Source organism: Pan paniscus, chromosome 23 (genome assembly GCF_029289425.2).
Source record: "Pan paniscus chromosome 23, NHGRI_mPanPan1-v2.0_pri, whole genome shotgun sequence".
Classification (NCBI taxonomy): Eukaryota; Metazoa; Chordata; class Mammalia; order Primates; family Hominidae; genus Pan; species Pan paniscus.
In genome coordinates, this window is record NC_085927.1 from 37,842,977 (window position 1) to 37,855,192 (window position 12,216).

Genomic DNA, 12,216 nt, shown 5'->3' on the forward strand with positions numbered 1-12,216 from the left:
TTTATTTAGTTTAACAGCCACAGACAGCATTTTCTGGACAACAGATGTAGAGAGAAACTATGCCAGTTGAGAAGAGTTTAATCAGAATTATCTTCTTTTTTTTTCTTTTTTTGAGACAAGAGTCTTGCTCTGTCGCCCAGGCTGGAATGCAGTGGCGCCATCTCGGCTCACTGCAACCTCGTCTTCCAGGGTTCACACCATTCTCCTGCCTCAGTCTCCTGAGTAGCTGGGATTACAGGTACGTGCCACCACGCCCGGCTAATTTTTGTATTTTTAGTAGAGATGGGGTTTCATCATGTTGGTCAGGCTGGTCTCCAACTCCTGACTTTGTGATCTGCCCGCCTCGGCCTCCCAAAGTGTTGGGATTACAGGTGTGAGCCACTGCGCCCAGCCTATCTTCATTCTATTGCATACATCAACTGCTTTTGTTAACCCATCATAGCTCTGCCCTTCAGCTTTCTGTGCATATTGGTGGGGGATCAGGTGCTTAGAGCTATTTCTGTGGTCAATGTGCATGTTTAGGGCAGCGGAGAAATCAGTTTGATTCCTTCCACCTGTGACTGACCCTGTACAGGCAGTGAGACTGATGAGCCTCATTGGCTTCACTTTAAGAATGGCAGAAGGACACTGGCTTTGGCTGCAGTAGTTTTTTGGGCCTCAGGAAGTCATGCCCGTGTTCCAGAAGGGGCACAGCACCAAAGCTAACTCTGGCAGAAACTGATTATACACACAATCCCCTAACCAAGGCTTGGCAAATGAGGCATGGCCTCTCCAGTCAAATCCAGCCTGCCATTTCTTTGTGTAAATAAAGTTTTACTAGAACAGGTACAGTGCTCATTTATGTGTCTTCTGTGGATGTTTCTGCATTGTGAGGGGAGAGCTGAATAATCTGTAGTAGACCATATGGCCCACAAAGCCTAAAATCTTTTACAGGAACTTTTCAGACCCCACCCTAGATGAGAGGATGGTGCATCAGAGCATAGTTTGCATTGGACCAGGACATACAAAAGGGGCAGGATTTCAGTCATTTGGGGGTATTTTTTAGACTTAGGGGCCAGTTAGGATTTCTGGCTTGGGCAGCACAGCCAGTGATACAGTTAACCAATAGTAAATGCAGACAGTACATTTTGGGGAAGGAGGAAGGACTAAAAAGAGTTTTGCTTTAGATTCGTTTAGTTTGCAGTCTCTGAAACCTCTGGTTTAGTTGCCTGGAAAGCAAGGAGGGAAATGCAGACTTGGAGCTCTCTCCTCTGTTCTCATCGAATTTTCTACAATCAGCTACCAAAACTACTACTTCCCACTGCTAGTTGGTAGGCTTCAATTCTGAGGGCAGAAGTTACATCTTCCTGACTTTTTGGTTATTAATCCCTCTGCTCGAACCCCAGGACTCAAAAGGGGCCTTGGCACAGGGAAGGCAGATATCTGTTATAGGTAAAAAGGAGCCATTTTCAGAGTCAGTTTCCATCAGGGAAAGTTACTTGGGGGCACAGCTGTGGCGCCTACCTCTAAGGAGCTCCCAAACTCTTTGGGACACAAAACACACAGAGATCTAAAGATGACATCTATTAACCAAAGCATAGTCTGTATGAGCCAAATGAGGGGTGTGGACTGCTGCAGAGGGAGTCATTCCAAGTTAAGGTCTCCTAGAGGAAGTGCCACTCGACGCCAGAGCTTTGAAGAATGGGTAGGGGAGAGAAGGCAGTCATCTCAATGATCTTCCAGGAAGAGAGAACGGGAATTCTCTTAGCAATTTACCCCGTCCTTTGAACAGAGAGCACACCAAACCCAAGCCACAGAAAGACAACTGGTAGATAAGTGATATTTTCTTTTCTTTTTTTTTTTTTTTTGACAGAGTCTCACTCTGTTGCCCAGGCTGCAGTGCAGAGGCACAATCTTGGCTCACTGCAACCTCCACCTCCCGGGTTCAAGCGATTCTCCTGCCTCAGCCTCCCAAGTAGGTGGGACTACAGGTGCTCGCCACCATGCCTGGCTGTTTTTTGTTTTTTGTTTTTTTTTTTTTGGTATTTTTAGTAGAGACGGGGTTTCACTATGTTGGCCAGGCTGGTCTTGAACTCCTGACCTCATGATCCGCCCGCCTCGTCCTCCCAAAGTGCTGGGATTACAGGCATGAGCCACTGCGCCCAGCTGATAAGTGATATTTTCAAAGGCTCCCCACATGGGTTCCCCACAGGGTGGAGGGCACAGGTTTACACGAGCTGAATTTTTTCAAACCAGTCTTTCTAGCACAACAGAACTGACAAGAGATGAGAGTCCTGAAGACACAGTCTGGGTACAGTGAGAAGAGCCCAGAATGGAGGAAGCATTCTTTTTTCCTCTAGGGATAAATTTTAGTTCATGATTTAAGTCAATAGAAGAGAAAAATGTAAATGCCTGAGGAAGTCATGAAGCAGTGATTCCTCCTAAGAGGCTGTAACCCCCACTGGGGAGTGTATATGATCTTGAGGGAGTGGGGGAAGTAAAAATGAGTCCTAAAATATTTTTAAAACAACAGATGCCTTCCAGTGGGGGCCCTTTTGGATGGAAGAAAGGGATGGCCACCAAAGCATCAGGTGTCCCAGCTGCTGAGTACTGCATTCAATATTTAGCCTGGCCTTGGAACTTCTGTGAGAGGCAGTTTTAGAAGAGCTGCAATCTCTGCTTTCCAGGGCAATCCGGCTGAAGAACCAGTTCTGAAGAGACCTGCTACGGCTTAATGTTTCCAAATCAGAAAACATAACCCCAAGTGACACTGGCACGGTTCCTGGGAAGCACTCCGGGTTGGCAGGATGTGCTCCAAGCTCAGCGGGACAACTTTTAACCTGTTCTCCAGCACTCCCTCTCCCTCCCAATCATGCAAAGTCCCAAATCCTAACATTGGCAGTAAGTCTAACTTGAAAACATTCCTTCTGTATCCACAGAACTCCACCTCGCAACATTCTATGGCTCTCACATGAGAGCTGAGGGTCTAAGAACAAAGAACATTCTCCTTCCAAATGAGCAAGAACAGGAAATCCCACATGGTGCCCTTGTCAACTGAGCTGCTGAGAGGTACAAAACAAATGTTAACAAATGTCTCTTATTTCCTGAGACAAGATTTGTGGAGGTTGGGCTGCAACACTTTCAATTTAGCAAGCTGAAGAGGGGACAGAAAGTTAAACTTTAAAAGCCAGGTGTTAGGTCCACAAAGACAAAAGATCCAAGTGATTTTAGATCATTTAGGAGGCCATTTGGTAAATGAATGAAACAGGAGGGAAGAAATCACCCCCGCTGTGCTAAAGGATATAGTGTCTCAAGTGACGCTGACCACCTTACAGCTGGGCATCATGGCCTCCAATTAGAGACAAAGAGTCCAAGACTCAGCCAGGAACCAGGAGGGCCCTGGGTGTGCCTAACCCCGCACTGCCCAAGGACTGGCACCCTAGGCTTCTTGGGTCCCAGCTGCCAGGCTGCCTTGGTGACTTTTGCTTTCTCATCTATACAATGAGGATGGTGTCTAAGATCTCTCTCAACCAACTCTCTACTCTTAATCACACTGCCTTGTAATTTACCTGTCCACATGTCTGTCTCCCACACTGGAATGTACACTGCTTTCATTCATCTTGGCAGAGAGACCCGAGTGCCCGCTGTATCCACGCTCAGATGGCCAAGTGCATGAATGATAGTGTCACCATAAACGCAAACACAATGTCTCAAACACAACACTAAGAAACTTACCTCAGAAAACAAACCACTAAGATATCCCAACATATAACATTATATATTAAATCCAACCATACAGCTGGCTACCTCTCCTTATGTTCAGCAGTTCTACAATATGAGCCAGAACCACAAGAATATGGTTGTGACACGCACAAAAAGAGCAGACTGGAAAGGACTAAATCCTAAAAGGAGAGGTAAAAGGTGACCACGCACCAAAAAGCCCTAATCTTCAAACAATCAGAAATAAAAGGCAAAATCCTAAGTGCTTTACAAATACGATGGGTTTTCCCTGTTTTCCCCTTTAAACATAAATCTGAAAACCACTGAGACTAATAATATATAATCCTTTAGTTTACTGCTTAGCTTTTAAAGACAGAAAATTACTTAAGAAATCAAACGTAACCACTTAGTATGGCACAGGTACATTTCAAGAATAAGAATTTGCAATTAAAACAAAATAATTTTCCCAGACTGGTAGTGCTGCGAATTACAAATTCATGAAAAACAGAGTAGTGGTCTGAGGTGTTTCAAACCAGACATGGCTCAGGGAAACAACCACTCAAGTACACAAGTGGCATTTTGTGATCAAATTTATTTTTTGTTTAAATTTCATTTACTTTGTTTTACTGTAATTTACACAAGAGACTGGCAAGTAAACTAGGTATTTTACATTCACCACACATTCCCTCAAATCTCCACAGTTGTTAGAAAAACATTAAAATCCATGCGCCGGGCTCTCATTTCCATGTGCGCCTAAGCTCCCAATGATACTACAGATGCCAGCGAGAGTTAAGTTCATTAAAAGGAGAGGGCTAGACTCTTTATTTCACAAAATTAGCAATAATCTTCCTCGCACCAAACACTTTGCAGACAATGATTATGCTCTGACAAAACCTATCTTACAACAGTGCCCAGAGAGTAAACATCAGTCTTTATCCTGAGTACACAAAGGATGTATGAAATGTGGGTTTTGTTGCTGAGGATAACAGGGTATTGCAATGCAGTAGTGATCCTACACATCCTTCCTTGTCTGATTCACTGAAATCACTCCAGTGGGGGAGGGATGCAGGACATGTGGGAAAACGAGGAGCAGGCAGGGCAGGACTGTCAGCAAATCAGATTACTAATGTGATTTGACTGCAGGGGTTGGCGTGTTTTAGGAGGGACAGGAGGTTAAAAAAGACAGTTTGTGACCTGAAGGCTTCAACAATAGAATTCTATTCAAGCTTCCAGGACTGACAGAGGAAAAACTGGATTCAGACAGAGAAAGCTGATAAAAATCTTAACTAGCTATTGTTCCTTCCTTTAAATAAAAAATAAAATAAAATAAAATAAAGTGGCAGCCGTCTCTGACCAGCACTCTCATGATGCCTATTCAGAATCTGTCCTGATGACGTCCTACTTGAGAGCACATCCCACAGTCGGATGTCCACCAGTCTCTTGGCGGGGCCTCCTCACCACACGCAGGCCAGACTCACACTGCATCTTAAACTGTTCCTATCTCAAAGTCACCATCTCCTCCTTGAAGTGTGTGTTCCCACAAGAAGAGCAAAATGTCATCACTAACTATATCCTATCATGTGAGCTCTGAGGAATCTAGACCATTTGCATAGTTTCCAAGCTGTAGTTACAGAAAACTGTCACCTTCAAAACAAGACTCCATGAAGTGCTATATTTCCAACTTTTCTACACAGCCTACAATCCTATTAAGACTAATTTCTTCATCAATGTGTTTGTCTAACAGGAGCCTGAAAATTGTCTAGTATTTATTATAAATCAGAAACCGTCATCTCCATTTTTGCTAGGTTTGATGTAGAAAAATATTTGAAATTTAAAATACAAAAATCCAATAAAAACCAGAAATTTTTTTAAAAGGATTTTTCCCTCAGGGCAAACAAGTAAAAACTGGCCTGTAACTTTGCTCCTTACTTTATATTGTCAAATTTGGCTACAAGATAATGACCATCCAGAAATAAATAGTTATAAATACATTCAGAGTTTACATCCCAGATTCATTAGAACACCAAAAAATTTTGAAGAAATTTTCTGTGGGAGTCTACTGCTTATGGGACTAAAAAAAAATTTATAACAGACTGACTTAAAAGAAGAGAAAAATAATCAAAGGCTATATATGTTGGTCCACAGCTTGACATTTATGAAACATACCAGCTAGTATTACATTGCAGTCAATTTGTCCATTAATGGTATTACTCTGATAATTATTAAAATCTGTTCCAGGTATATATATTGAAAATATTTTCTTTTGCATTCTTGCTGAAGATAGGTACAGTACTTTGGAGAAATTGTACTAATCCCTTCAGTATGTCTGTATGTACATATATACACAAGTGTGTGTATCTGGATCTGTAGCTCTACATGCGCTTTATATACAGCTACAGACATATGCACACATACATATATACACACGTGGTTGAGAACCTGTGCATGTGTGTGTATCATCACAAGCACACATCTGGGAAACGTCAACACTGCAAGATACTGGTCAGATTCTTCTTCACTCATCACTGGCTGCGCTTGTTCCCCTCACTTGACCTTGATTACGTAACTGTAAGAAAAGTGAAAGACAGTGCAAAATGTGTTAAAATACAGAGACAGGAAATGTTAGACAGCAGCTCGTCACACACACTCTCCAAATGCATCAAAACTTTTGGCAGAAAATGTACCCCAACTACTGCATCTTACAATTTTCATCTGTTCAAAAAGATTTTGGTCTTACTACTAATGCCACAATATATTGTCTCATCAGAGGGGAAAATAAAGTCGAGGCAGAAATAAATCACAAAAACTTAGGAGAGTTTAACAAAAGTAACAATAACTTAAATTTTTTTTTTTTTTAATGAACATGGAATTTAAAAGTGTTTGGGGGGAATCTTGGAAGAGTTACTTCATTCTCATTTGGCACAACTAGCTTTTCTCACAACTGAACATTTCATTCATCCCAATGTTCAAAAATTTAAGAGCAGGTAGCTCATGTGGGGCAGCAAAGAACCACAGTGGAGGGAGGGGAGTGCTACATCTCGTTCTCTTTATAATAAACATTATAGTTCAGTATAAACAAATGATGACAGCATACTGTTGATTTTTGTTTACTCACACTGGTTTCAATTTGTGAGGTAGATTTTGATTTTTTTTTTTTTTTGCATCTCTGGGAAAATTTGTTATATGGGCATATAATGTGTTAGAGAAATAAGACCACAGAAATGGTTCACACCATAAATTAAAACTAAAGGGCATTTACGCAGAGTAAAGCTAACTGTAACAACTGAAGATGAAATATCAAGGAAGACTTTCTGGTGCACAGAAAATATTGCAGCCAAAATAAATTATTGAGGTTGGCTCGTATGGTATGGGATAGAGGATCTTTATTTGATCTCAAGTGATTTTGCATATTTCCTTACTAACCACAAATGGTTCTACAAAGAACCAGGTCAATTAACTCAGTATTGAAAAATCAGCTAGCTTCCAGGACAATGTGCTACATGATGAGTAACAGCACCTGGCAGCTGGGTTCTAACCCATAATACTAAAAACTAACCCAGGATTACTAAATTCAACCTGGTCCACAGGTAAAATTTTTAAAGACTATTAATAAGTGTTCACTATTAATTTCTAAAATATTTATCTTTTAAATTCTAAAAATAAAACCACATTTAACACTTAGAGCTTCTGCTCAGCAAGTTAACTGCCCATCACCAAAAAGGTATAGGTTTTGAAACATCTTTTTACCCAGGTCTTCACTTACACAGTTTGACATTGTCTCTGACCCTACAGGGGACTCATCTAGACATCAGCAGCCGACGTGCCTCGAACGGAACCCCTCTTACGCATCTAAACGTAAAATAAAATTGTGAGCTGCTGAAATCAGACTCTAAATAGGGGTTAGTAAGCAAGGGGAGAAAAAAGATCTAGAAGAGATTATGAAGTGATGTTCATAACCATATCCACATTAAGAATGAAGTTCTGTGGCCCCTCAAATAACCTTGGTTTGAAGACATTCTTGCAAAAGGCTTTTCTTAGCACAAAAAAGGTTTATCTATCCTTAACTGTAAAAAACAAAAGCCTGCAGACTGATAAAAAAATTATCAAAAACAGCCAATGGGTAAACAAATTGTTTGCCAATATAATGTGAGAAAATACCCCAAGGGTCTGGTCCATATTTGCATAGTCCCTAGGCCAGACAAGCAAGCCATGAGGGTGTGGGCCACACCTCTTTGCTGCTTCTGAGAACAGGGTCTCTCAGTGGAGTCCTTTAAAGGAAGTTTACTGAAAGGAGGGAGAATGAAAGGGAGAAAAGGCAAGGAGGGAGAATGAAAGGGAGAAAAGGCAAGCACAGAAACAATGTATGGCAAACCATGAAGGGCACACAGATGTATTAGAAAGGACAGGCATTCATAACAATAGCCTCCAGACAAGCGACACCACTCAATGAGAAAACAAAAAACGAAATGAACAGAAAACAAACAAATGCAATAAATACGTTAAAACTCAACACATCCTCGCCCCCACCCCGGAACCGGAGGTGCCAGTTAAGAACAAACAGGTAAAATGTTAACCTAAAGTCCTCCTTCAGCTGCTGAGCCTCAACCCCAGGGCAGTTCCCTGCAGATCATAGGCAGGGGCATTCCTCGTGTGCCTAACCTCTCAAGATGCTAGTTCTCTCCAGGGCCAAAACCCATTTGAAAGAAATCCAATTCTTAAAATATTTGTGAATTAAGAGCATTATAATGTCATTAAAATCTATCATCAGGTGTCAGGGGTCAGGACCTCAAGGAAAAAGAAATTTCTGCGTGTGAAGAGGACTCTAAAATGGGATGCCTCTTCAGGAGGCAGGTGCTTTCTGGGTAGGCATTCTTGGCCTGCAGGCTTGATGCTGCCCAGATTCTGAGGATGCTTTCACAAAGCCACCATTAGGACTCAAAGCAGCAGCATCTTGATTCTGTGTGTGGAATCAAGCACTCCCCAATGACCTACAGCAAAATAACTTAAATGGGATTCAACGTTAAGATGCAGCACTTAATGGTGAAATTTGTCTTAACATGTTTTTGAGATATTTGACAAAGCAACTGCTATGTACCCTCACTCTGAACCAATGATAGATTTTCCACCAGCTTTATGAGGGGGTTAATCAGTTTCAGCAATGTGGGTATAAGAATGGTGACACTAAGGAATTGGGCTTTTACTTGTCTATCTTACACCTTCTTCTCGAGTGCAATTCCCAACTCACAAATAACTGATCTGCATGGAGCAGCAGCTGCACCTGCAGGCCCACTGCCATAGGTGAGAGCAAGAGTCACCAGCTCCACAGCGGAGGGTCACAGCGTGTTGAGGCTGGGACCATTCTGTGTTCAGGTATCGTGAGGCTGAGGACTTGTTAGAGAAGCAAGAGCACTTCCCTGGGGGAAGAAATCTCAGTCAAGTTCTGTCCAAGGGGTCCAGAGATAGATAGGGTTTAGAGTCCAAACCAGACAGGGCTTATCACCTGGTCAATGGTAACTACTCTTCCCCACGTGACACACAGTTCTTTAGCATAAAAATTAAAAACTGAGAGAAGGGCTCTCTCCCAAGGGTTTGAGCTGTTGGTAAATCCTTGTGGGAAATGCCAGTGCTGCATCATGGGTTTAGCGTGTTTGGGTGTCTCTTGCTGCTTCTGTTTCATGTTCAGTGGACACCCACCAGCTGCTTGGAAGAGCCAAAGGCAGAGCTGGCAGGTATTCCTGAAGTCTTGGGCACTTGGAGGGAGTGAAACCAGACAAGGCAAATGGGACTAAAACTGGATAGGGTAGCGAGGGCCAGGGGGGTGCTTGTTAGAGTCAGAGAAAGGCACCTGACTCTTGAAAAAGGGAACACAGAAGTGGGAGAGAGGCCTAGAAAGAAAGGTAGGAAGTGCCCATCATCTGCTCTTGCCTATTTAAATGTTTTGCCTGTGGCTAGACTAAAAATAAGGAATGAGGGGGGTATCTTCCACTCTTGCCATCTCATCACCCTATTCCCTATATCCAGAACTCAGAGTCCTAATATTAGTATGAGAAATTGGGGTCAAAGAGGCATATTATGCTGGCTAGTCTAGAAACCAAACCCTAATTTATAACATTGTCTCTATGGGAAAATATGTTCCAAATTTCAAACAATCAACTTAAAATTTTTTGGAACAAAATCCATTCATAAGTTGGAGTCTGCCTATAGTTTACTTTATGTATAAGATAAGGTTAAAATATTTTATTGCCTTATAAAGAAAATATGTCCTAGTCCTCTCAGAAGGTTTATATAAAACTAATTAGAAGCAGATCTGCTGTAATCACCAAAAGTAAGCAATTTTAAACAGATTCTTTACGATGCTATGTGCCAGAAAAATAAGTTTCCTTTTGTGCCAAAGAATCTGATTTGCTGCCATTCTCCTGTGATTAAATGGAGTTTCTGCCTCACACGCAGGCGTCTGTCAAACGCTCACACCTGCAGGGCTTCCAAAACTGGACCTGCTGGCAGGACTCGAGATGACCACATGGAAACCACTAGCAGGCCCTGGACATTCCTTGGGTTTGTTTCACCCATGGGGCCTTACTGCCAACTGAAGACAAGCATGGCCCAGGGCAAAAACAAAACCAGACACATGCAAGAGGAAGCCAGGGAAGAATCCATCCCGAGGAGAGAGAAGACGCCCACTGGCTGCCGGCCCTGCCCACTGGTGGTGGGGAGCAGCTGGGATGGGCTGTAACACTGAACTGTGGCATGCTGACCTCCTGCCCAAGGATCACCTGAATCTGCCCAAAGCTTAGGAAGAAATAAGGATCACTGCTAGTTGGGGGAAGCAGAGGAGGCATTTCCAGAATTAGTAACAATACCATTAGCCTTACCTTTTCTACAAAAAAAGCGAACTAGGACTTATCATGTTAACATTTGTAAGCTTGCTGTGATACAAACTGAGCCAAAAGCAACTTAGTCTGACAAAGTGTCTAAAACAACTGTGAACCAGGAACCAGCCTATAGAACTAAAGCTAGTGTGTAAGAAAGAATACAGAACCATTAGATATTTAACAGGTAACCAATTCTAGACTGAGAAAACTCTAGTCTATCTTCACGCAAGATGCTCAACAAAAGAGAGATCAGAATATGTGAAGGAATAGCAGTGTCTAAGAAACTCCATTTTGATGAGAATAAGTAGAATAGGGAATGATTTTTAACAACACTCTTCCTAATTCTAACTCTGTATTTACCAAGCATGTATACAGTTTTAGAAAAGGGAAAATTAGAGAATTGCCATAGAACAGCCAGTCTTACTGTTTCTAGTTCTTTCTGAGTCTCGTCTTCCATTCTCCTAATGTCTTCCATCGTGAGATCGATCCACTTGTCAATCCAACAAAAAAGCTGGCGATGGAAGTTTGTAAATATCCGTTTTTCTTGCTTTTAAAACAACAACAAAAAAGTAGCATAAGATGACAAAAACCTAAGATTAATGACACATTAACTTTACATGTTCCAATTAAGCCATGAAATTTACACATTTGGTTCAAAAAGACTACTCTGTAGATTTGTGGAAATCATAATTCCATTTAATTATCATTGTGTCCAGCAAAATTAAACAAACAAAAAAAACACTTTCCCTGTGAAATGAAAAATAATCTCCTAGGCAAAGGTGTCATGATCTAGTAGAAACTAAAAAAATGCGGTGTGTATGACCTAATCCAACACATTCCTGCTGGGCCTGATTTATTTTTACCTTTTTCTAAATGTCAATGAGCAAAGGTCAACTAGATTTCTTCTGCTATAAAACTATATATTGTCATTCTTAACATTCACTATGAGGTGGAATACAATAATGCATTGAAAGAAAAGAGTCCTGGGTTCTTTTATTAAATTAAGAATCATTACAAACTCTCCCTTAATTTTTCTACACAACATGTTGCTGCCACTATTATAAATATATTTAAAAACCATGTATATAATTAGTGGTTTCAATTGCTGGATTATTTAAGTTTTATTCAGCTTTCCCAAGAAGACAGAAAAGTGCATGGAACAGTAAGTACTTCTGGACAATATTCAACTTAAAAATCTTATTCCATGAATAGAAAGGACTTTATCAATTACATATGTGACTTCTATTTATCAGAACTGGATTGTTAATCTATGATTATGATCCGAGAGGAAGGAAGAATGCCAATATTTACAGAATGCTGACTGTAAGCAGGCCCATGAATAATCAAAGTTTCCAGCACTTTGAGATCCTTGTCTTATAAAATACTACAGCAGCTATAGTTTAAAAATAGAAAAGTTATGATGAAAACAGACATAACTAATTGTGGAGATCTGAGATATAATGAGGGCTTCTTTATAATAATAACAGAATAAATATTCGCCCTACAGGAAAAGTAAACACCAAGGAAATGTTTCAACATTCCTAGGTAGTAACAACCGTGTGCATTTATAAAATTCCAATTCTCTCCTCCTCCTACATCTAACTGCCCATGTTACTTTCACTTTAATAAAGAAGACATAAAAAAG

General features: G+C 41.1%; 1 protein-coding gene across 2 annotated transcripts in view; it reads right to left on the reverse strand.

The window, feature by feature from the left end:
* Positions 1–4,271: 4,271 nt before the first annotated feature.
* PITPNB (phosphatidylinositol transfer protein beta) overlaps positions 4,272–12,216 on the reverse strand; it is a 67,636-nt gene continuing 59,691 nt past the window's right edge. The window contains exons 10-11 of one of the 2 annotated variants that reach the window (XM_003820177.5): positions 10,996–11,118; positions 4,272–6,265 (exon numbers count right to left, since the gene is read on the reverse strand). In XM_003820177.5, coding sequence (XP_003820225.1) covers positions 6,215–6,265; positions 10,996–11,118 — 174 coding nt within the window. In that variant the 3' untranslated portion in view covers positions 4,272–6,214. Of the gene's footprint in view, positions 6,266–7,462; positions 7,549–10,995; positions 11,119–12,216 lie in introns of those variants that run through there. The other variant, XM_055105901.2, reaches the window with a different exon arrangement.